Source organism: Physeter macrocephalus, chromosome 17 (genome assembly GCF_002837175.3).
Source record: "Physeter macrocephalus isolate SW-GA chromosome 17, ASM283717v5, whole genome shotgun sequence".
NCBI classification, from domain to species: Eukaryota; Metazoa; Chordata; class Mammalia; order Artiodactyla; family Physeteridae; genus Physeter; species Physeter macrocephalus.
The window spans coordinates 23,559,425-23,582,719 of record NC_041230.1 but is presented as its reverse complement, the minus strand read 5'-3'; the positions used below and the strand labels follow the sequence as shown (position 1 = coordinate 23,582,719).

Here is a 23,295-nt window from a genome sequence, read left to right as displayed (position 1 = left end):
CAGGGCTTGGGTACACGCACAACCTGCTCTGGTTTCAATCTTCTTTATTAGTTGGGACTTCCTATTAGAATGTTAGAAATACCCTAAGTTTATGCACTGTTTTACCCTTGCTCCTATACTGTTCCCCTCAGCCCAACACTGAGCCAGGCAATAATAACAGGCTCCCAGGAAATAATCTGTTTGATTAATTGTCTGTAAGCAAGGAAAGGAATGATAGTGTTTGTTCCACAGCTGTTATTCCCCATGGCTCACATGTTACTCTGTAGAGTGAATGAATAAATAGATAAGTGAATGGATGGATGGATGGATGAATAGAGAATGATATTTTAGCCATATTGTATCATTTGATTCCCACAACAAGCCTGTGAGGTAATAACAATAGTAGTTAACACTTATGTTGTGCTAATTATATACCAGCCACTATTCTAAATTCTTCATACATATTAACTCTTTTAACCCTCAAGAGCTCTATGAAATAAGGACTATTATTATCTCCATTTAACAGATGAGAAACTGTTAGAGGCATATGGAGGTCACATTGCTAGGAGGAGGCAAAGCTGAGTCCTTGCTGGATGCTCTTAAGCTCTGTGCTTCCTCTGCATTAGCTGCACTTGATGGAGCAGGAAACAGAGGCTAGTGAAATTAATTTGAACAAAGCTACCCATCACATGGGTGCATACCCAGGACTGTGTTCCCAGGACACTGTCATATGACAGAGCCAGGATGGGAACCCCAATAGCCTGACTCCAACGACCAAGCAGGACATGTGAATAAAGCTGGTCCGTGGCAAATATCTGAGATCAGGAGAGGAGAGATTGTCAAGGGGGGCTGAGCTCAGAGGCTGGTTTTCTCAGCAACTGTTCTCCCAAACTGGAGGTACTAGGGGATCCAGGAGGGAAAGAGAAAATCAAAACAAAGCTGGAAAATGTTTCCACCCCAATTCTCCTGAAATCTTTTTGTTTGGGTCGGAGAAGGAGAGATCTGCTGGCATCTTCCTGTTTGGGGGCCCTGGGAAAAGGCCGCAGCAAGTTTCTAGCCAAGTTCTAAGCAAAAGTTATGTCCATTACAACCTGCGTGAGATTCTGAGGAAGGCTTCCAGGGATTGGGTTTTACTATAAAGTGTGTCAAAGAGTCTGGAGGCGGGGGAACCCAGGATGAAAGAATGGAGGCCAGGACAGAATGAGAATTATAAATGGGAAGAGGAAGAAAAAGTTGGAGCTAGTTTCTGACATGACTGTGTAGGTGTTGATGGTTTCAGGATTGTAACTTAAGAGATAATTGCCTCTGTTTTGAGAAGGCACAAGGAAGCAGGGAGACACAGGTTTGGAATTGGGAAGTTTTAGTCTCTTAAATGTAAAACTCCATGTTAAACTGGATATTAAGTTGGAAAGAATTGTTAACTATGGCTAGAGAGATGAGGATGAACATTGGGAGAAAGAAATCAGTGCAACAATTTAGAAAATTTCCTTGAGCTGGAAAAGGTGAAAGAAGGGGAAGAGAGGGGTGGGTTATCCCCCGCCTCTTTTTAAACTCATCACACATAAAGGATGCAGGTTTGAACTGCACCGGATGGATGAATTGAACTTTGCTGTGGGGATGGGGTAAAGCTACAACTCTGACTCACTGCAGCCCCAAGAAGAACCTCTCTCCCTCAGAGAAAGCCCTTTCTCAGTAGAGAGAAATATTCCCTAAGGAAGTCATAGCTCAGCTGAGACTTGTGGGATTTGTAAATTACCCATAATGTGAGTGACAGTCCAGCCTTGCTCACAGGCTGCCAGGCAGACAAGGGCCAGGACCCCAGGATGGTTCTGAAACTCCATGTGGCCATTTGATTAAGCAAACAGAAACCAAACGGTGCTTTCTTCTCTGAACACTGACCAAAGAGAAGCCATCCCGGAGCAAGGTCTCACTGCATGCAGCTTTTTATAAAACCAAGATGCACCTCTCTTTGGGAACTGTCGATCTGTTCTTTTAAAAAGGGACCTTTTGCTAGAGAAAGAGGCAGAATATATCTATATCCATATATATATATTATATACATATATAAATATGTATATAATATATATATTATATACATATATAAATATGTATATAATATATATATTATATACATATTTATATATGTATATAATATATATATTATATACATATTATATTCTGCCTCTTTCTCTAGCAAAAGGTCCCTTTTTAAAAGAACAGATCGACAGTTCCCAAAGAGAGGTGCATCTTGGTTTTATAAAAAGCTGCATGCAGTGAGACCTTGCTCCGGGATGGCTTCTCTTTGGTCAGTGTTCAGAGAAGAAAGCACCGTTTGGTTTCTGTTTGCTTAATCAAATGGCCACATGGAGTTTCAGAACCATCCTGGGGTCCTGGCCCTTGTCTGCCTGGCAGCCTGTGAGCAAGGCTGGACTGTCACTCACATTATGGGTAATTTACAAATCCCACAAGTCTCAGCTGAGCTATGACTTCCTTAGGGAATATTTCTCTCTACTGAGAAAGGGCTTTCTCTGAGGGAGAGAGGTTTGTATATAATATATATATTATATACATATTTATATATGTATATAATATATATATTATATACACATATATGTATGTATATAATATATATATATGGTTGAAGTTTGTTGCAAGAGATTTGCCAAATTAGTTCATCTAGGCGTCCCACAGGGAGGTCGCTGGAGAGGATCTCTTTTATGAATGAAAATCAGCTTCCTGGCAGACCCCCAGTCACACCCCGCAACGCACACAGAGTCCAGGGCTCCAGAGATCTCACACCTATTCCCAACATGTAAGATATAAGAACTGACTATTCACTGGATCCAAAAGTCCTACTTCTTGAGCTCAAAGATGGGAATACATCTGTGAGCCCTGCTAGGCTTTCTGGACATCGTCCTAATAGGTTCCAGGAATTAGCTACACTCTATTGCATGGTGATGATTTTTTTTTTTTTTTTTTCACGCTCAGAAAACCGCAAAGGGATTTTAACCAAAAGGAAGCAAAGGTTTTCTTTTTATAAATTTGATGAGTCTTTTTCACTTTCTCTACCTCGATGCATTTCCTTTGGGAGGCATTTTATACCCAGAGACCCCTTAGCGAGGCACTGCTGCATGCAGGGCGCAGTGAATTTAAGCGCAAGACGCTCAGTGTAGACGGAAAGTAAAAAATCACAGGCACTTGCGGTCGCCAGCGAAGTCAGTTTCTAAATGCCGGCGTGCAGATGGCCCTGCAAGAGAAGAAAGACGAAGTTTGCCAGTAGTGTGGGACCCTTGGCTGGCATGCGCGCGGCTGGTTACCCAGCCCGCCCTCCGCTCGCCACGGCTGAATTTCCCGCCGGAGCCGGCGCCTGGACGCCTGGTCCCCGCGCTGCACCCGGCGCCGGTCTGGAGATAGCCCTTGGCTGCGGGCGGCGGGTTCCCCCAGAAAGTGCGCCTTTTCGCCGCCGCCGGGACTTGGCTGCTGGAGAGCCAGCGCGCCAAGCGCTCGCGGCAGAGTCTCCGCCGGGGCCGGGGGTACCCACCTGAGCCTGCTCCCCCAGGCCTTGGGTTCGAAGCCTCTCCAGTGGCCGAGGAGAGATTAGGATTTAAGCGACAGCAGTTCGGTTAAGGAAGGAGTTTCTGAAACTCTCGGGGAAGCGAAGGACCGGGGCTTGGAAAATAAGCGAGCCTACGGTGTGCTTTCCAAACTTGGTCTTTGCTTTTTATCATTTTTCCTGCCCCCTCCTCCCACCACTCTGGCCCCAACCCTGGGAAAGAGCTTAAGGGCTAGGGTACTAGCCAAGTCAATCCTTCCTCCTCCCCCCGCCCCAACTTTCAGACAAGAAAAATATAAATAAATCCCAAGAGTGCTTAATGCGGGTGCATTCAGCCGCCCGCATCCCAACACGCGCCACCGCCGCCACCACCGCCACCACCCACTCCGTCCCTCCCACCTCCGGGTAGGGGAGGGACTGGGAACCTGATCTCCGGGCTCCTGCCCCTAATATTTCCCCATCAATAATGTTGATACCATCGGTGTGCCTCCACCCCCGCCCCCGGGACGCCGCGGCCGCCTTTTCGCCGCTTTCTGCTTGGCACCAGAAAACGAAACCTCCTCTCCTGCCCTCCTAACTTCGGCCACGGGGCCAGCGGGGCCTGAGGCCGGGGGGCTGAGGAAGCAGGGGCGCGGGGCAGGGCGAGTGGGGCCGACCTTCAGTTCGAGGATACTAGAGTGTCCAGCCCGCGCCGGCGGAAAGAGAAGGAGCGTCCCGGGCCCAGGCCAGGCCTCATCCAGGCTCCATCCCAAACCCGGGGTCAGGCTGGGCCAGAATAAGGTCGTTTTGCGGGTGGAAGAACCAGGCCTCAGAAAAAAGGAGGCTCAACACCCCCTCCCCGTCTCAGGATCAGGGGATGAAGGGGAGAGGCCGGGAAACCCCTTCGCTGGGAATTCGGCTGTGGCTCGAAGCCTTGGGGCCCAGCCCTTCGGCCCAGCCAAACCCACCAAGGACTCCGTAGGTGTTGGGAAAACTGAGGGAACGTGTTGGTAGAAACACAGGCATCAAGCCCCCCAAATGTGAGTTTGCACAGCTCGCCAATCGCCGCCCCCGGGTGCGGTTCCTGCCGGCCCACGAGGTCACGACCCTGGCGCAGCCGCTGCCTCACTTCGGGCCACCCCCATTCCTTGACGTTGAGCAACCTCTAAGTGCCAGGCCCGTCAGTCCGAGTTCCCCAGCAGCTGTCCCACCTAAGGCGGGGACCCGCGACCCCCAGTAGAGCTCACAGGTCTCCTGAGTGAGCAGGGCGTGGGGATGGGCTCCAGCTGTGGCAACCTCACTCGCACTCCCAGCCTTCTTTCGACCCGCTCAAAAGTGCAAATCGACCCCCACTCTCTCTCCGTTTTTATTAATTTAATTATTTCTCTGCCTCGCGGCACACGAAGCCTCACCCGTGCGCCTTGGCAGTACGGCGCCGGTGTCTGCGAACCACGGAACTTGGGCCTGAGACAACGGCCCGTAATCGATGTATTGCCGTCAACAATAAAGACCAATTCTCCACTCCCGGCCATTCCGACCATTCCCCTCCTCCCATCCTCCCCTCCTCCACCTTCCCTCTCCTCTCTCCGGGCCACAGAGGGAAAGAAAACAAACAAGAAATTAGCGGGGGGCGCCGCGCACGGAGCGAGACCCCCGCCTCTACGCCTTCGAGGACGCAAAAGAACGAAAAAAGTTATTAAAGTTTGGATCTCCCCGATTAATTCGTCTCTGTTCGCCCATTTTAATTAAACACCGCGAAGCTGCTTTTGCGTGTGCATTTCGTTTGGTTGGTTGTTTTGGTGTTTTTTTTGGGGGGGGGGGAGGGAAAGCTTCCTCCCCCCTTAATCTTAATCACACATTGAGCAAGTAACGAACACGTGTGAAGCTACTCCCCGAGAGCTTCCCGCGGAGCACGCGGCGCGAACCGGGAAGAGGGGTTTGCGGGATCGCCAGCTCCGCTTGGTTCCTGGCAGCATGCGGTGCTCGGGAGGCCCGGACTTTCAAGAAGCCAAGATTGTCAGAGACGGATGCGGGGCGGCTCCAAACGCGGGCATAAGCGGAGAAACGAGTGTGCAAGTGCATACATACGGCCGCGTTGGTGTACCTGGGAGAGCGCGGGTTGGGGTGTCTGCGAGGATCAGAGTTTGCGGAGTGTGTGTGTGTGTGTGTGTGTGTGTGTGTGGAGGGTTTACACGTGCTCCTGCACACTTTCCCGGGTGTCTGGGGGAAGCGAGCGGCTCGCACCCCAGGAGCACGCAGATCCATCTTTGCCGAGGGATCTCTTTAAATATTCAGTGAGAAATAATGGCATTTGAAGCACCACCTATGGAAACATTATTATCTTCATTCTTCAACATCAGCCCCACTGAAGGCTCCGTTTGTCTTTTTATCAAAATCTACTGTAACCAACAGGACCTGGGGAGAAAGTGCGAGGAGCAGAGAGAGAGAGTGTGTGTGTGTGTGTGTGTGTGTGTGTGGGGGTTTGCGGGATCGCCAGCTCCGCTTGGTTCCTGGCAGCATGCGGTGCTCGGGAGGCCCGGACTTTCAAGAAGCCAAGATTGTCAGAGACGGATGCGGGGCGGCTCCAAACGCCGGCATAAGCGGAGAAACGAGTGTGCAAGTGCATACATACGGCCGCGTTGGTGTACCTGGGAGAGCGCGGGTTGGGGTGTCTGCGAGGGTCAGAGTTTGCGGAGTGTGTGTGTGTGTGTGTGTGTGTGTGTGTGTGTGTGTGTGTGTGGAGGGTTTACACGTGCTCCTGCACACTTTCCCGGGTGTCTGGGGGAAGCGAGCGGCTCGCACCCCAGGAGCACGCAGATCCATCTTTGCCGAGGGATCTCTTTAAATATTCAGTGAGAAATAATGGCATTTGAAGCACCACCTATGGAAACATTATTATCTTCATTCTTCAACATCAGCCCCACTGAAGGCTCCGTTTGTCTTTTTATCAAAATCTACTGTAACCAACAGGACCTGGGGAGAAAGTGCGAGGAGCAGAGAGAGAGAGTGTGTGTGTGTGTGTGTGTGTGTGCGCGCTTGTGTGTTAGGAACCGAGCGAGGGCAGAAGAGAGGAAAAATAAGCGGGAGAAAAGGTGAAGAAAGGGCGAACAAGGAGAAAGAAAGGAGAAGTTATACCAAGAAAAATAAAGTCGCCAGGAGGAAAACAGAAACAGTCACCCGCACACAAAAGATTTAGGTTTAAAAAAAAGAGGGGGGCGCAAAGAAGCTAGAGAGAGTCATGGGGGAGCGCAGTAGGGTCCGGAGTACCCGAAACTCTACCCGAAGATTGGTGCCCACTTCGCGCGAACCGACTGTGTTCCTCTCCAGACTCCAGGGCGCTCCCGAATTGGGGCGTCCTTATGAGCCCTCTCCTTTCCCGATCGCGAGATAGGGCAGGGATTGTGTATCTGCACCCCCCTCCTCCCCATTACTCAACCGAAGTTTAGTTTGTCCCTCGGGCGCAGGACTTCGGGAACCTTGGAGAGAGGAGACCCTGAGGCGCGATGGGGAAGAGCTAGGCTGAGACGAGGACTGAACCTCAGGTTCGCGGGCGCCCAAGCCCAGCGGAGGGAGTGCGGGCTCCGGGATCCCCATTCCGGGCTCTGGGGCTCGGGTGGGGAGGCTGCATCCCAGCCTGGGGAGATGGAGCTGGTGCGAAAAGTTTGGGCGCCGCTGTCGGCAAGTGCCTGAGAGGTGGAGGCGAGCTTCTGCCGGGCCAGGCAGCTGCGGACAAGGACCCCCCCACCCCTCACTCCCGGCTCAGCTCGGCCACCTCGCCAGGAGCCTGGGGTACGGCCCCCTCCCCCAGGTCGGGGAGCCCAGGGGTCCCGGGGACTGGCCTTGCCCGGAGCCCGGCGGGGCAGGCCCGCGCCTCCCGAGGCCAGGGGAGGGTTGCAGAGCGCTGGGTAAGCGGCGGCCCCTCCCCTCCCCCCGGCTGGAGCTGAACTCGGATCCCAGGCCGGTCCCCGCTCGCCGCCCGCCCCGGGATCTGCGGCGCCACGGCCGCCGCCGCCTCCCCGCGGAGTGACGCACCCTGCAGCCAACCCGGGCAGCCGAGGGGGAGGTCCGGGAGGGGTCCTGGGCGGAGCCGGGCCGCCCCCTTATCCCACGGGCTCGGGGCCGCTTCTCCCGAAAACTTCAGCCCTAATTGTCCTGGGAATGTCCGAGGTAGAGAAAGGGAGCGAGGGAGCAAGCGAGAGGCTGGAGGATCGGGGCCCTTTGAGGAGGATCGGGGTGGCGGGAGAGCTGCCCCTCCCCCCCAAAGCCCCAAACCCGTCATGTTCCCAAACCTTTCCTTGGTCCTCTTCTCCGCGCCCCGCGAGCCCGGGATCCAGGGGATGGAGAACTCGGGGCGAAGGAGCGCCGAGCCAGGCGGCGAGCGGGAGGGAGGCCTGGCCGCGGGCGGGAGGCGGACCGGCGTGGGGCTGGCTCTTCCCCACTCGCTTATTTTTTTTTTTAATGGGTGTGGGGGTGGGCTGCTTTCTGGTAGCTCTTAAAGAAACGAAGAAACACTCAAGAAACGGGACTTCCTCCCCCCAAATCCCGCCACGGGACTCCCTCCCCCCGCGGGCCGGCGCGCCTAGCGCCGGAGTTGGGAAGTTCGCCGCGCGCCTGCAGCCCGGGTCCCCAGGCCCCGCCGCCCGGCCCCACCCCCCCACCCGGGGAGGCTTAATTCCGGGGAGGGCATGCTAATTTGGGTCGGCCCAGCCCGGGATGGGGGGGCCGAGGGAGGGAGGGGGGCTCAGGCCGGGGCGCCTGGTGCGCAGAGGCGAGGAGGCAGGCCCCCGGCGGCCCGGCCGCGGAGTCCCTGGCGGTCGCGAAGAGGGTTAACCCAGTGTCGGGCGGCGCGGCGCGCAGAGCCAGCCCCGCGGCCGGCTTATTGGGCCAGCGCGCGGAGAGACAGGGGTCTGCAGCAAATCACGAACTAATTGATTAAGGCGAGCGGGTTTGAATAGCGCTGGCCCGGTGCCAATCGCCTTTCAAAGAGCCCCTCTATGATTAATCGCAATGCATTATTGATAATCATAATTATAGCAGGACACATGCGCGCTGCGCCCGGGGCCGGGGAGCCGGGGAGGGGGCGGGCGGGCCGGCGGGCGGGGGGAGCCGCCGCCGCCGCCGCCGCTCGATTTCCGTAATTTTGAGAAGATTTTTTTTTAGTAATTTTTTATTCTGCCCCAGCTGATGTTTGAGCCAGCATGTCGCGGAGGAAGCAAGCGAAGCCTCAACATTTCCAATCCGACCCCGAAGTGGCCTCGCTCCCCCGGCGAGATGGTGAGTGCTCCGGACCGCGCCGCGGACACACACACGCGCACACACGCACTCGCACTCACACTCACGCGCACTCGCACCCACGCACACGCGGCTGGCCCCTGCGCCCACCGCCTGGCCGCGGCGCCGCCGCCGCGTCCCGAATCGCCTTTTCGACTTGGCGATTTTTTCTTCTTTTTAATTTTCAATTTGCCTTTGCTGGGCTTCCCCCCTTGCAACGGGGCAAGCAAACACTTCTCCCGGCAGGATCTTTCCGGAGTTGTTGGGTCCTTCTGTGGGGAGGAGAGAGGGCACGCCGGCCTTGCTTCTCCGTCCCGGCTTTTCCGGGGAGCGGAGCCCGGAACCCGCCAAGCTGCGGCAGGGGCGCGGGTGCGGGCAGAGGCCGTCGGCCCCTGCCTGCGCGGGGCTCCACGCGCTTCCCGGCGCGCGCCCGGGGCCCCGGCCTGGCCTCCGCCGCCCTGGCCCTGCTGCTTGAGGGAAGGAAGTTTACTTTGTGCTCTGGGCTCAACTCGGAACGTGGGGGGAGCTCCCTGCGCCGCGCTCCCCCTCCCCCCAACGCTCCCACTCCTCCTGGGCCCGCACCGCGGAATGGGGTGCCTTTGGGAGTTCGGAGCTGCAAGAAGATGGGGACCTGTTTTGGGGCGCCCGTGCCTGACACACCGGGGTGGAGGCCGGAGTGGAGAGTGCTCTTTGCAGTTGGGTGCTCCCCAGACTGAGTGCCGGCAGACGGGGAAAGTGTCGGGGTCCGGCTACCCAAGTTTATCCCAGCATCTCTTCTCCCAACACATGCATCCCCCGCGCCCCCAAGAAATCTTTAAACTAGGTTGGCTTCCGCTGAGGATCGTGGTACCTTGTACTTCCATGAGTCGTAAGGGTCGTTTTCTCAGAGCTGGGGTGCTATCTAGCCACGAGAAAATCCCCCTAAAACAGAGGCACTAGCTTCTTAACGATGGAGACGACAGCTGAGGGGTCCCAAAGGGAACGAACAAGTCCAGAACAAAGTTTGTGTTAGGGAGCTAAGGCCGAGAGTGGGAGAGATCCGGGCAGGGAATCGGGGGTACAGAGGGAGGACACCTCGAATCCTTCCTTATTCCTAAAGGTGTTTCACTTTAGGGGCCTCCGAGCTCCCAGGCCCAGGGCCAGAGGCGAAGGAGCGGCGCTCGGGCTCGGTTCCCCGGGCACAATGCTCGCCCCTCGGCTGCGGAAAGACGAGGGGCAACCCCCAAGCGGTCTCCGCGACTCGGGATGCCTCTCGGGATGCCCCAGTCCCGGGCTTCATTTTGGGGTGTGGAGGAGGGAGCTGGTCCCCGATAGGGCTCCGAAGCGTGCCCTTTGGTCGGCACCTCTGTCCCCTAAACTCTGCGGCCGCCCGGGCCCCAAGGTCCCGGGGTCCTTCCTGAGAGGCCTGCTTCTCAGCAGAGCTGGGGCGCAGGGACCCACGCAGAGCTCAGGCAGAGAGGCGAAGGGACTCCCACCCCCTAAACCCCGACTGTCCTGAAAGGGGACTCCTGTCGTGGGGGGGTCCCTTAAGAAATTGGGGAGAACAGAGACCGATTAAGGAATTTGTTTACAATATTTGCTCCCTCCACCCCAGTACTTTCTCGAGCTTCAAGCCTTATCCAGAGCCTCTGCGATTTCTCAGTCCGCTGAGAAGAACCCCTGATCCCCGCTTTCCACCCCAGGCGAGACCGGGTAGTCGAGGTACAGTGAGGTGAAATTACCCAAGGCCGCTGCCTCGGTATTTTTCTGGGTTTTCTCAGCTGGTTTCTTCTGCATCTCACTTCCACACCCATCTTTCCTAAAGTTTCTGGTGAAACCTTCCTCACAGTAATACTGTTAAAGTTAACAGTTTGTAGAGGACCAACCCTCATGGGAGGAGAGGCAAGAGTTTTTTAAGTCTTTTTTTTTTTTTTTTAATAAATATGTACTGATTTTCTATATTTTCAAAAAAGAAAAAATAAAGGCTCGGGCTTCCCAGAGAATTGATGCTTGCTAGATCTTTGCCTTTTTCCTGTCGCCTTCTGAATCCGGAGCTTTTAATAGTTAAGGCTTCTCATAAAGCGATAGCATAAAAGGAGTTCACTACCTCTGACCATTATTATTTATTAGGACTGTTTTTTTTTTTTTTTTTTAGTTTATTTGAGCTTTGAGGTAAGTTAGTTAAGTCACTGAATCAAGTTTCCTTTCTTTCTTTTTTCCCTTTCTTTTACTTTTTTCCTTCCTTCCTTCCTTTCTTTTTTCTTTCTTTTTTATCCCCCAAAGCTGGTTCATTGTCCTAAGAGTCAGTAAACTGTTAGGGGCACCGTAGGAAACACTCCCCTCCCAGCCCCCTTTCTCACCTCTCCCTACCCCCGCCTTTTCTCCAGTTGTAATGGTTTTAGATTATGACTGTTTTTACATGGTTGAACAATAAGTTTAGGAGAAGCTGCCTAGAGGGTAGATTTTGTAATAGGGTTACAGGATTTAGTATGTTGTAATAATATTAGTACACAACTAATCCTCCTCCATGTCTGATTTACAGGAGGGCCTTACACACTCCAGTTCTTTTTATTTGGGAATAGTTGTGAGATACAGAGAACTGAGAGATCATGACTTGTCTCCAAGTTACCTTTAAAAAGTCACCACCTTTCATGCAGTATATTCAGCAACCCATTCTTCTATCCACCCAGAAAATAACACTTCAAAGAGTTGCCGGGTTTTGTTTTTTGGTTTGCGGGTTGGTTTGTTTGTTTGTTTGTTTTAATCTACACAAAATTGTTAAATTTTTAGAAGATAAACCTTTCCTTAAACAATGTGGTTACTTCTTTTTTCTATCTTGAGATGGACTTACAATATGGCAAATGAAATGTTGAACATACCAAATGAAATCTAGTCGGCAGTGCCCTTAGCAGATGCTGGCACCTCCAATTTCGTGACCTCGGCCCAGACTGGGACCTAGAAAAGTTTGTAGACCCCAGTTACCAGAGCCCTGAAGGAGGGACTCCCAAGGCTGGGAGCAGCCAGGCTTGCTGTGCTGCATGTCACGCCTGTGTGTGTTTAAGTGTGTGCGCGCGTACAAAGAAAATCCCAGCCAGGCTCAGCAGCCCCGAGGATAACTTCATCGGAACAAGTTCAAGAAAAGAGATTATTTGGTCAGTCTTACGATGTTCATATTTTAATTCTACTTTTGGTGCAGCTATAAAACCCTAAAATAAACTGGGGGATTTTTCTGTTTCCTATGAAACCAAGATTTTGGCACTTTACTTGTCTCTTAAATGATATTCAACAAGTCTCGAATTACTTGTAGAAAGATGACTGCCATTGGAAAAATTATTTACCGGGATAAATAATTCTGAGGAAAGGGCATATTAGAATCTAATGATTTTATATGTGGGTTCTTTACTAGAGATTTGGATTTCAGGGGTGTGTGTGTGTGTGTGTGTGTGTGTGTGTGTGTGTGTGTGGGGTTTTTCTTCTTTGGGTGGTGTTTTTAAGATTCCTGGAACTACATGGATGGCCCACTCAGACTCCATTCATCTATTAAGAAAGGATTTCGGTGCCCAGCTTTTTCAAGGAAAAGATCATATTGGAAGAAAGATAAAAGCATCATGAACTGGAGATAACACCCTGCCTCTCATATAAAGTATCATAAAAATTCCTCTTATTTATATTAATAATGAAATTCTATTATTTACCAAAGTAATTTACTCATTGTGAGCAGCTTAATGGCAACACATTGATTTCTGGGCCCAAAGGTTAGAGAGAACTGTAATTAATTGCTTTTTTTGAAAAACCGACACCTGCACGATAAGGCAGTTGGAAAGTACTCATGTTTAATCAGGCCTATTTTAAGTTTGTGGCATAATGGAAGATTCTGGTTGAGAAAATGCAAACTGTTTGGGGGGGATTTGGTACAGGCTGTACATACTTCCAAAAATGTGACAAACACACAAACAAGCGAAGGGTGGATGGACACGAGAAAGCGTGTGTTAAGGTGGATTTGTGATACCAAATGTTTTGTGATTTATTTTACATCCACGTTCACCTATGGTTTATAGGCACGAGTGCCAATTTATAGGTTGTTCTTTGGGGACTTTATCTCATTTCTTTCTACTTTCGCAGGTAGCAAGTTGTCTTGACCCACAGTCCTTTAGAAAGCAGAAACCCAAATTTTTAACGCAGAGATCTTACCGAAAAGCTGGGGGAGACTTAGGCCAGCAGTTCAGTTTTTTTGAAATTGGGAAAAGCCAAGCTCAGTGGAGTAACCAGAGCTAATTCCTTCTGTAGACTTAATTCGGTTTTTCTAAGGTACCTCCTGATACAGCTAGCCCAGTCTTCCCAAATATTCTTAGATTACCAAAACGGCAGTCATTGAGCAGTTGAACGAAGGAGATGGTAAATTATCCCAAGAACCAGCACCCCTCCCCCTCCAAAAGAAAAAAAGCCGGTGTGCCAGGCTTTGGAAAACCTAGATGTGTCGAGCTGTTTTAACCTTTGCTAGCCTCCTCCCATGCAGAGGTGACAAGGTCCAGATCATAATATGTCCTTCAGAATCTTCCCAGTGACCCCCAAATTGAGTCTTGCTAGTCACTTAGCAGGAAGTTCGAAGTTTATTTTAGTTTCACCTTATCAGCTTGGCTTCTTTTCCTAACCTTATTCCCCTGTCACCCTCAGATGCCAGACCCCCAAAGGGGAAGATTGACAGGTAGTTCCCATAGCTCAGTTTTACCCTCAAACAACAGGGATTTAGTTTCTTGTGCCTTTGCCAATGTTTATGTAGTCAAAGTTTAGATCTCGCCTTAAGCAGTCTCTTTTACGCGTCACTGGAAGAGGAAAGCCACAAAGAAGTTTTTGAACAAACCCTTGCAACTGGAACCCCATCTAGTGTTCAGTTTGATTCATCCAAGGGGAAGACATTTTCCCCTTTCATTTATTGTGTACATTAGGTGGGCTGGTATCACGATTTTCAAAGGACTGTCTTGTCCGTGTTGTTATTTTTTCAGAGATTTTCCCTTGTATTCTTTCCCCCCCGAGAATACGCTAATCCCAGTCAGAACAGTGAGGGGACTTGAAGGGGGCCAGTAAAATGTGTCATGTGGTTGCATATCCCATAGAGGAAACTTAAGACATTACAGAAAATATGCAGAGCATATGTGGCGGTGTTGAAAATTGCTTTGGAATCTTAAGCTGGACATTCGGATGCAGGTTTTTCCCAGGTCTGTGAAAGAAAAAGAAAACAAGAGAAAAGACCAATCAATCAAAAATGTTTGTGATAGCCTTTCGAAATTGGTCTACAAAAAGGAACACCCAGTTAAAATGATAGGTTCCGAAATCACAATCTTGTGAGGTTTTATTAAAAATGTTAATGTGATCTGAAGGTAATGGGAAGTAAAGTGAAGGGTCTTTCCGGGGAGCTCCAAAAAAGAAAACTCAACATGGTACAGTAGGGCTGTTGTGTTGTTTTGTTTTGTTTTGTTTTCCTGGCTGGCTAAACCTTTCAGTGTGGGGCATAGTTGTATTTTTGTTTTCTCAGCAGACAGATACACTGGAACACTTCAATTTTCTTTCTTCTATTCTGCAATGTTTAGTTCAGATGATGAAAACTGACACATTTGAAATGGGCATCAAGAACCTAAACAGTACAATGAGAACTAAAACATCTGGGATTTTCATATACATTGGTTGGAGCTATAAGATCACCTCCTCTCCTGACCCAGAGCGGGGAAAAGAAACCCAGAAAATTCCGAATATCTTTTTGTGTGTACATACTTAGAAAACCACTACTTCTTAAATTTTTCTATATGACCACGATTACAAAATTAATTTGTATGCAAAAATCCATAGAGGAGGAACTGGAATATTGTTTTCACCATAGTACAGGGAACAAGGCAACTGTATTTACTATAAGGGAGTCACCAGTTGCAATCCTGTGTAACAGATTATTGAGAGAGATGTAAGATAGCAAATGGTCAGAAAAATGAATTAGAACATGTTTGTGTGTGTGTGTGCGTATCTTATTACAACTTAAAATATTTCCTTTGGTAGTTAAAGATTCAAACTAGTCCTCATGTTTTGTCTTTTTTTTTTTTTTTATAAAGCTGTTTCATTGGAATTCTGTTCAGAAGGCAGATAGATTTAAAGTTAAGAACTATTATAGTGTAGCGACACCTGCTTTTGAAATAAATCAAAATAGATATCAGGATTTTTTTTTTTTTGGTGTTCATAAACATCAGGAAATTAAATTAGTTGACTCTACAGTGAGATCAAATGTCAGCTTATTAAAATGTGAAAATCTAAGCTAAAATATGGGCAGCTTTTTTTAAACACAGTCTCTTTCTTAGAAGAAGGCAGGCACTTATTTTTAAATGTCTATATTTTCCATCCAGTTAGCACAACCCTAAATGTAAAAATGTTCAGGTCGAAAAACTTGAAAATTCTCAAGTGAGTCTTGAAACAGCACAAATGCAGAATTGGAGCACAGGAAAGTAATAATCAGCTAAATCCTGTAAAGTAACCTTTTTATTTTCTCTCTATATTATGAGAATATCAGATGTTTGCAAGTTATAAAGAATTAAAAATGCCCTTTAATCGTGAGCACAGATGTGCTAAATATTTGAAGCAACTGCATTGTAATGTGTACAATTGATGAAGTCAGTTTTCTGATTTCCCTTGCTAGTTATTTAGTTCTGAATCTGTCATTATTTGTCTAAGCCCAGCTGACCAAGCAAAACTGTGTTTTAAAGTGGCTTTATGTTTTGATAAATGTGAGCTGGTTGAAAAGTATTTTCCACTGAATGCAGAGCTTAATAGAACATGCTGACATAATAGTTTTAATGCATTTTGTTGAAAATGTGTGAACAAACAGAATAGCTTTTGTTCCTTCATAATTGGCTGTAAAAGTAGATGGAAACATAACCATTACATATGGAAATGTGCAAAGAGAAAGAAATAACATTTCGGTTGAATATATTAGGAATTGCATTTCCTAGTTTAAAATAAGCATCTGAAATGGATGCATCGTTTAAAATTGGTTGTCAAAATAAGAAACTTTAAACAGAATTTTTGTCACATTATTTTCATCCCAAGTTAAGCAACATAACTTTAGCGTATTTTGTTTACATTATTTTAAAGCAGGGAGAGAGACAGAAAGGGCTTAAAACAGCACCTTGAATGTGCAGAGGAATCCTGTGCCAATTAGGATGATTAAACATTAAATTAAAACTGAATCATTATTGGTATTTTCTGCTCCAACCAAGATTTGTTTGGTATTGTTAATGCATTTTGCACTATACCCTTGCGGAGATTAAAAGATGGGTATTAGGAAAGCTAGCTTGTTAAGTATAACTTAGCTACTCAAATAACCCTCCCAGTGAATAAAGTGCGCATACATTTGGCATTCTTTACCAGGGCTTCTAATCAACTGTGGTATCACTCAAGGCAAACAGAGTTAAGGAATTTTCAGAAGTTAGTATTTGGGTATTAATTATATTTTCTGGAATGCAAAACTACTCAAGCTTTTCTTTTCTTTTTCCTTTTTTTTTTTTTTTTTTGACGTTTACTACAAAGAGGCAAATGGCAGGCTCTTTTGAGTCAACTCTAAGTTTACTGAAAAAGCAGCATTTTGATTTTGCGTTTATTCATATTTGCAATTAGTTTTTTTTTTTTTCCCCCTGCAAGTTTTCTGGGAGATTCAATTTGGAAGTCATGGAAACTAACTATTATCTGATTCAGTTCTGCAGAAAAGCACACAGGGAGGTAATCCTTGAATTAAACAGTTTTTTTTTTTTTTTTTTTTCACAGCCTTCGGAGATGACCACACACCATTTGTACAACAGAAGTTGGTGTTCCCCATGCTGGGCAAACAATGGGACGCCATCCTGTCTTTGAATAGGATGTTAGCTTGGAGTTGGAGATTTTTATGTTTAAAATGGATCTTAGTGAGAAGAAATCTGAGCAACCAGTGGAAACAAACATGAAATAAAGGGATTTTATAATGAAAGGTTCAGGACAATCTGTTAAACAATTGATAACAGTTAAGAGCAAACTGTTTTTAAAGGCATTCAGACAAGGAGAATTGCAAAGCATTTCCAAACCGAAAACGAAGAGTTATTCTTCACTTCCCCTTAACTGCACATCTTTCTTTAAGTTGATGTTTAATCAGAAATGTAAATCCTGTGCCAGTTTTTATACATAGAAAGAGCACTTTTGTTGAAATATTTAGAGGCATAATGTTGCCATTTGGAGCATAGTGGCATATATTCCTTGATTAGCGGGATGGTAGCCACAGTTGCATTCTCTAATTTTAGAAATAAACATGCCACAGGGTGATGTATAGGTGCCAGGCAGGCCTTGTAACGGATTATGATCATTGTGTTTCTCTCGTGTGTGTGTGCGCGCGCGCGCGCGCGTGTGTCGCACGTTGCTTTCTCTTTTGTATTCAACTGAGTCTTGAGCGGTCTGGAGGATTTCTTACTGATGTGGCTAAAGCGTGCTTGTCACGGATCAGACGTAGCTCAGGTTCTAGGTAGGGGCTGGAGGTGATTTTCAAGTTGTCAGTCTTCAGCTTGGTGATATGCATTTTTTTTCCCCTTGTCAACCACTGATTGGAACCTGAATGGCTACAAATTAGTTTAGTGACAGAACAAACTGTCACAGGTATCTCTGAATCAGTTGAAAATGAATAAGGTTGACAGAAACTCAAGAGCCTAATGAGTCCTCAGGATGGTGGCCGGACCGTCTGTGGATGAGTAGACAATAACGTGTATAAAATATTGGAAATCAATATTTTGCTATGGACTTTCATCATGCACCAATGTCTGCAGTTCGCCGTATTTTATATCTTGATGGATTACCCGAAGGTCCTGGCTCTCGGAGATACCAGATTGATAGGAAGTCCTCCCTCAGCCTAAAAATTTAATCATGATTGTTCTTAGGGAATATTGATTGTTTTTCAGGGGCCACAGTTTTGAGTGTCGCAGGGAGAAAAGAGTTGATCAACCCCTTTCTCTGTTTTTGAAGTCATGGATGTCTGGGTGTCCTGGCTCACTCGCTTAACCCTGCTCCTTTTGACGTTTGCAGGAGACACAGAGAAGGGTCAACCCAACCGCACCACTAAGAGCAAGGATGCCCACGTCTGCGGCCGGTGCTGCGCCGAGTTCTTTGAATTGTCAGATCTTCTGCTCCACAAGAAGAACTGTACTAAAAACCAGCTAGTTTTAATTGTAAATGAAAGTCCAGCGTCCCCACCCGAAACCTTCTCCCCCAGCCCCGCTCCGGATCATCCCGAGGAACAGATGAACGACACGGCTAACAAAACAGAGCAAGGAGACTGCAGTGGCCTGGCGGAACCCCACGGACCGGACAGGGAAGAGTCCATGGAGGTGGAGGCCCCAGTGGCCAACGAAGGCGCCAGTGGCCCCCTGAGCAGCAGTGGCGATAGCAGTGCCCCCCCAGGCTGCAGCAGCAGCGGCTCCTGCCCAGGTACCTCAGCGATCACAACCTCTCTACCTCAACTCGGGGACCTGACAACACTGGGCGACTTCTCCGTGATCAACAGCAACGTCATCATCGAGAACCTCCAGAGCACCAAGGTGGCCGTGGCCCAGTTCTCCCAGGAAGCGAGGTGCAGTGGGGCCTCCGGAGGCAAGCTGGCCGTCCCGGCCCTGATGGAGCAGCTCTTAGCTCTGCAGCAGCAGCAGATCCATCAGCTGCAACTGATCGAACAGATTCGTCACCAGATATTGCTGTTGGCTTCTCAGAGCACAGACTTGCCAACGTCTTCTAGTTCTTCTCCAGGTACTGTACGAACATCTGCCAACCCCTTGTCCACACTCAGCTCCCATTTATCTCAGCAGCTGGCGGCGGCAGCTGGGTTAGCACAGAGCCTCGCTAGCCAATCTGCCAGCATCAGCGCTGTGAAACAGCTCCCCCCCATCCAGCTACCTCAGAGCAGTTCTGGCAACACCATCGGTCCACCCCACAGCGGCTCTTCCCCCAGCGTTCACCTATTGGCGGCGGCAGTGCCCACCCCATCCTCGGAAAAAGTGGCTTCGGGCGCGGGTGCCTCCCATGTCCATGCCGGCAACCCCGCGGTCTCGGCACCCTCCTCCTCACCAGCTTTTGCAATAAGCAGTCTATTGAGTCCTGCATCTAATCCACTTCTACCTCAGCCGGCCCCTGCTAACTCGGTTTTCCCCAGCCCTTTGCCCAACATCGGAACGACGGCAGAGGATTTAAACTCCTTGTCTGCCTTGGCCCAGCAAAGAAAAAGCAAGCCACCAAATGTCACTGCCTTCGAAGCAAAAAGCGCTTCGGACGAGGCCTTCTTCAAACACAAGTGCAGGTTCTGTGCGAAGGTCTTCGGAAGCGACAGTGCCTTGCAGATCCACCTCCGTTCCCACACCGGAGAGAGGCCGTTCAAGTGCAACATCTGCGGGAATAGGTTCTCCACCAAGGGGAACCTCAAAGTCCACTTTCAGCGCCACAAAGAGAAATACCCTCATATCCAGATGAACCCCTATCCCGTGCCTGAGCATTTGGACAACATCCCGACCAGTACCGGCATCCCCTACGGCATGTCCATTCCTCCAGAAAAGCCGGTCACCAGCTGGCTAGACACCAAACCGGTCCTGCCCACTCTGACCACTTCAGTCGGCCTGCCGTTGCCCCCGACCCTCCCGAGCCTCACCCCCTTCATCAAGACCGAAGAGCCAGCCCCCATCCCCATCAGCCACTCTGCCGCCAGCCCCCCGGGCTCCGTCAAAAGCGACTCCGGGGCTCCCGAGCCGGCCTCGAGAAACCCGGCTGGGCTCCCAGAGGAAGCGGAAGGTTCCGCTGGGCCCCCCTCCAGTGGCAAAAGCGAAGAGAGCAGCGTGCTCCCCAGCTCAGCCCCAACGGTGAGCAGTGGCGTGCTGAGCTCCCTAGCGTCCGACGTCGGCCCAGGCAGTGCCTCGACTTTCACCAACCCTCTGTTGCCGCTCGTGTCCGAGCAGTTCAAGGCGAAGTTTCCTTTTGGGGGACTCTTGGACTCAGCCCAGGCCTCAGAGACATCCAAGCTTCAGCAGCTGGTCGAAAACATTGACAAGAAGGCCGCTGACCCCAACGAGTGTATCATCTGCCACCGGGTCCTCAGTTGTCAGAGCGCCTTAAAGATGCACTACCGCACCCACACCGGGGAGAGGCCCTTCAAGTGTAAGATCTGTGGCCGGGCTTTCACCACGAAAGGGAACCTGAAAACCCATTACAGTGTCCATCGCGCTATGCCCCCCCTCAGAGTCCAGCATTCCTGCCCCATCTGCCAGAAGAAGTTCACGAACGCCGTTGTCCTACAGCAGCACATCCGGATGCACATGGGGGGCCAGATCCCCAACACCCCGGTCCCTGACAGCTACCCCGAGTCCATGGAGTCTGACACGGGCTCCTTTGATGAGAAAAATTTTGATGACCTAGACAACTTCTCCGATGAAAACATGGAAGACTGTCCTGAGGGCAGCATCCCGGACACACCCAAGTCCGCGGATGCGTCCCAAGACAGCCTGTCTTCCTCGCCTTTGCCTCTAGAGATGTCGAGCATCGCTGCTTTGGAAAACCAGATGAAGATGATCAATGCCGGCCTGGCAGAGCAGCTGCAGGCCAGCCTGAAGTCAGTGGAGAACGGGTCCGTCGAGGGGGACGTCCTGACCAACGATTCGTCCTCGGTGGGTGGTGACATGGAGAGCCAAAGTGCTGGCAGCCCGGCCATCTCAGAGTCTACCTCCTCCATGCAGGCTCTGTCCCCATCCAACAGCACCCAGGAATTCCACAAGTCACCCAGCGCCGAGGAGAAGCCACAGAGAGCAGGGGCAAACGACTTTGCCAATGGTTTGTCTCCCACCCCAGTGAACGGTGGGGCTTTGGATTTGACATCTAGTCACACAGAGAAAATCATCAAAGAAGATTCTTTGGGGATCCTCTTCCCTTTCAGAGACCGGGGTAAATTTAAAAACACTGCTTGCGACATTTGTGGCAAAACCTTTGCTTGTCAGAGTGCCTTGGACATTCACTACAGAAGTCATACCAAAGAGAGACCATTTATTTGCACAGTCTGCAATCGTGGCTTTTCCACCAAGGGTAATTTGAAGCAACACATGTTGACACATCAGATGCGAGATCTACCATCACAGCTCTTTGAGCCCAGTTCCAACCTTGGCCCCAATCAGAACTCGGCGGTGATTCCCGCCAACTCGTTGGCGTCTCTCATCAAGACAGAGGTCAACGGCTTCGTGCATGTGACTCCTCAGGACAGTAAGGACACCCCCACCAGTCACGTCCCTTCTGGGCCTCTGTCATCGTCCGCCACGTCCCCAGTTCTGCTCCCAGCTCTGCCCAGGAGGACCCCCAAACAGCACTACTGCAACACGTGTGGCAAGACCTTCTCCTCGTCGAGTGCCCTGCAGATTCACGAGAGAACTCACACTGGAGAGAAACCCTTTGCTTGCACTATTTGTGGACGAGCTTTCACAACAAAAGGCAATCTTAAGGTACCTCCCTCCATCTGTACCTCACCCAGACCCACCCTAGCCACCCTCTTTCTCTCTTGGCCGTTGACTGTTCGTAAGGTACGTTCCCAGAGTCTTCAGTCCAGATAGTCAGGGAGAGAGTTCTTGAAAGGGAACCTGTTGCATGTGACTGATCTGGAGAAACGTGGGTGCCCGTGCAGGTCAGGATCACGGCAGGGACTAGGGCGGGCCGCAGCTTTGCTGCACGTCGGAGTGCATTGAATAATTTGGTACCTAAGCGAAGCGGCGGCCTAGTCCTGTTGACTCGCTAAGTGCACCAAATGAATTGCTTTACCTACCAAGTCAGACGGCCCAGCGTTGCCACGGGGTGTTGATTAAAGACCTCCATGTGGCCTCTGTGCTGCCCGTATCACTTAATAATTACAGTTCTCCTCAGCGTTGGCATCTATTTTTTCATAACTCTGCAGTCCAGCGTGGTTTGTCTTTCTAAAAACAGTAACGTCACCGCTCTGCTAATGGGTATTATGATAATTGATCATACAACATTTCCTACTGATATGTGTTGGAAAGAAAGCAAATATGCTTAAGTTCTAGAGCAACAGTTGAACACTCTTACTGTGTACATTTTTCTGTTGACAGAGTACTTCTCTAGAGATTGCGGCCAGTAATGTGAAATGAATAATTACTTTCTGGCTTTTTCTCTCCACGCACAGGCCCTCCAATGGGCAATCAGTGAGGGGCACTTTCTTCCCATCTGAAAAGGACATTTATAGGGTGAAAGGTGTCAGATGCAATACTTACCATGGCAATGAGAGTGGACATAACAATTCTCACGCTGAAAGGAGCTATCTGTGACTGACTGGCTTGCTTGAGGCCATTATAAGCTAAATACAGGTAATAAAAAAGGAGTAAGTAAGGCATCCTTGCCCAGGCAGAGGAAAGGCGGCCCAGGGCTACAGAGAGCAGACACCTCATTACCAGCGGACTGGAGTGGACAGCTCTTGTTACCCTTCCCACTGTCGGGCAGGTAATAAGAATAGGCATTGCGGCCACTTGCCCTGTCGAGTGTTGGGATATGAGTTGAGACAGAGTCAACTATTCAGCTTCTCCCTTCTTCTCTCTCCCCTTTTTTTCTTCCCTCCTCTCCTCTCTTCCCCCGTCCCAGGTACACATGGGCACTCACATGTGGAACAGCACCCCTGCCCGCCGGGGTCGCCGGCTCTCCGTGGATGGCCCCATGACATTCCTAGGAGGCAATCCCGTCAAGTTCCCCGAAATGTTCCAGAAGGATTTGGCGGCCAGGTCAGGAAGTGGGGATCCTTCCAGTTTCTGGAATCAGTATGCAGCAGCGCTCTCCAACGGGCTGGCGATGAAGGCCAACGAGATCTCGGTCATTCAGAACGGCGGCATCCCTCCAATTCCTGGAAGCCTGGACAGCGGGAGCAGCTCACCTATTAGTGGGCTGACGGGAAACCTGGAGAAGCTCCAGAACTCAGAGCCCAGCGCGCCCCTGGCTGGCCTGGAGAAGATGGCAAGCAGCGAGAATGGAACCAACTTCCGTTTCACCCGCTTCGTGGAAGACAGCAAAGAGATCGTCACAAGTTAAATCCACTCTGGCTGGAGAAAGAGCATCCCCGTCCAGAATGAGACCCATGGTTGCCTCCTACTCCTTGCCCCGTGCCCCCCACCTTCTGGTCCCCCCAGATCTCTGAACTACAACATTCTGAAGACATTCTTTTGTACCTTGTTCAACTTCTAGAGTTCTAAGGAAGCTTATTTATTAGTGATATAACCTGGCTTTGCAAACAGGATGCAAGCGTTAACTTTGGTCTTCTGTATTTTTGGACTAAATACTAACTGACTAGAGTCCTGTAAACTTGCTGTAACATTTATGGCAATTGCAAGTTGCCCTGCTAGGCGGTCTTAATCTGGCATTAACTTATTTTCTATATCCAGTTTAATATGAATCTGGTGTTGATGAAATGCCTCAGTGATGCATTAGATCTCTAATAAAATCTGTATATAAATGTACACTTT

General features: G+C 49.7%; 1 protein-coding gene across 1 annotated transcript; it reads left to right on the top strand.

Moving 5' to 3' along the window:
• The first annotated feature begins 8,709 nt into the window (after nucleotides 1–8,709).
• On the top strand, nucleotides 8,710–22,864 carry SALL1 (spalt like transcription factor 1). The gene is made up of 3 exons (XM_024125078.1): nucleotides 8,710–8,785; nucleotides 17,840–21,279; nucleotides 22,424–22,864. The coding sequence occupies exons 1-3, from the start codon at nucleotides 8,710–8,712 to the stop codon at nucleotides 22,862–22,864; spliced, it is 3,957 nt and encodes a 1,318-aa protein (XP_023980846.1).
• Nucleotides 22,865–23,295: the final 431 nt, after the last annotated feature.

Excerpts from the sequence above, each read along its gene's own strand:
- SALL1 (XM_024125078.1), top strand. The coding sequence starts at position 8,710 with ATGTCGCGGAGGAAGCAAGCGAAGCCTCAACATTTCCAATCCGACCCC. Across the intron at positions 8,786-17,839 it reads CTCGCTCCCCCGGCGAGATG|GAGACACAGAGAAGGGTCAA; the intron begins GTGAGTGCTCCG and ends TGACGTTTGCAG. Across the intron at positions 21,280-22,423 it reads CAACAAAAGGCAATCTTAAG|GTACACATGGGCACTCACAT; the intron begins GTACCTCCCTCC and ends CCCCCGTCCCAG.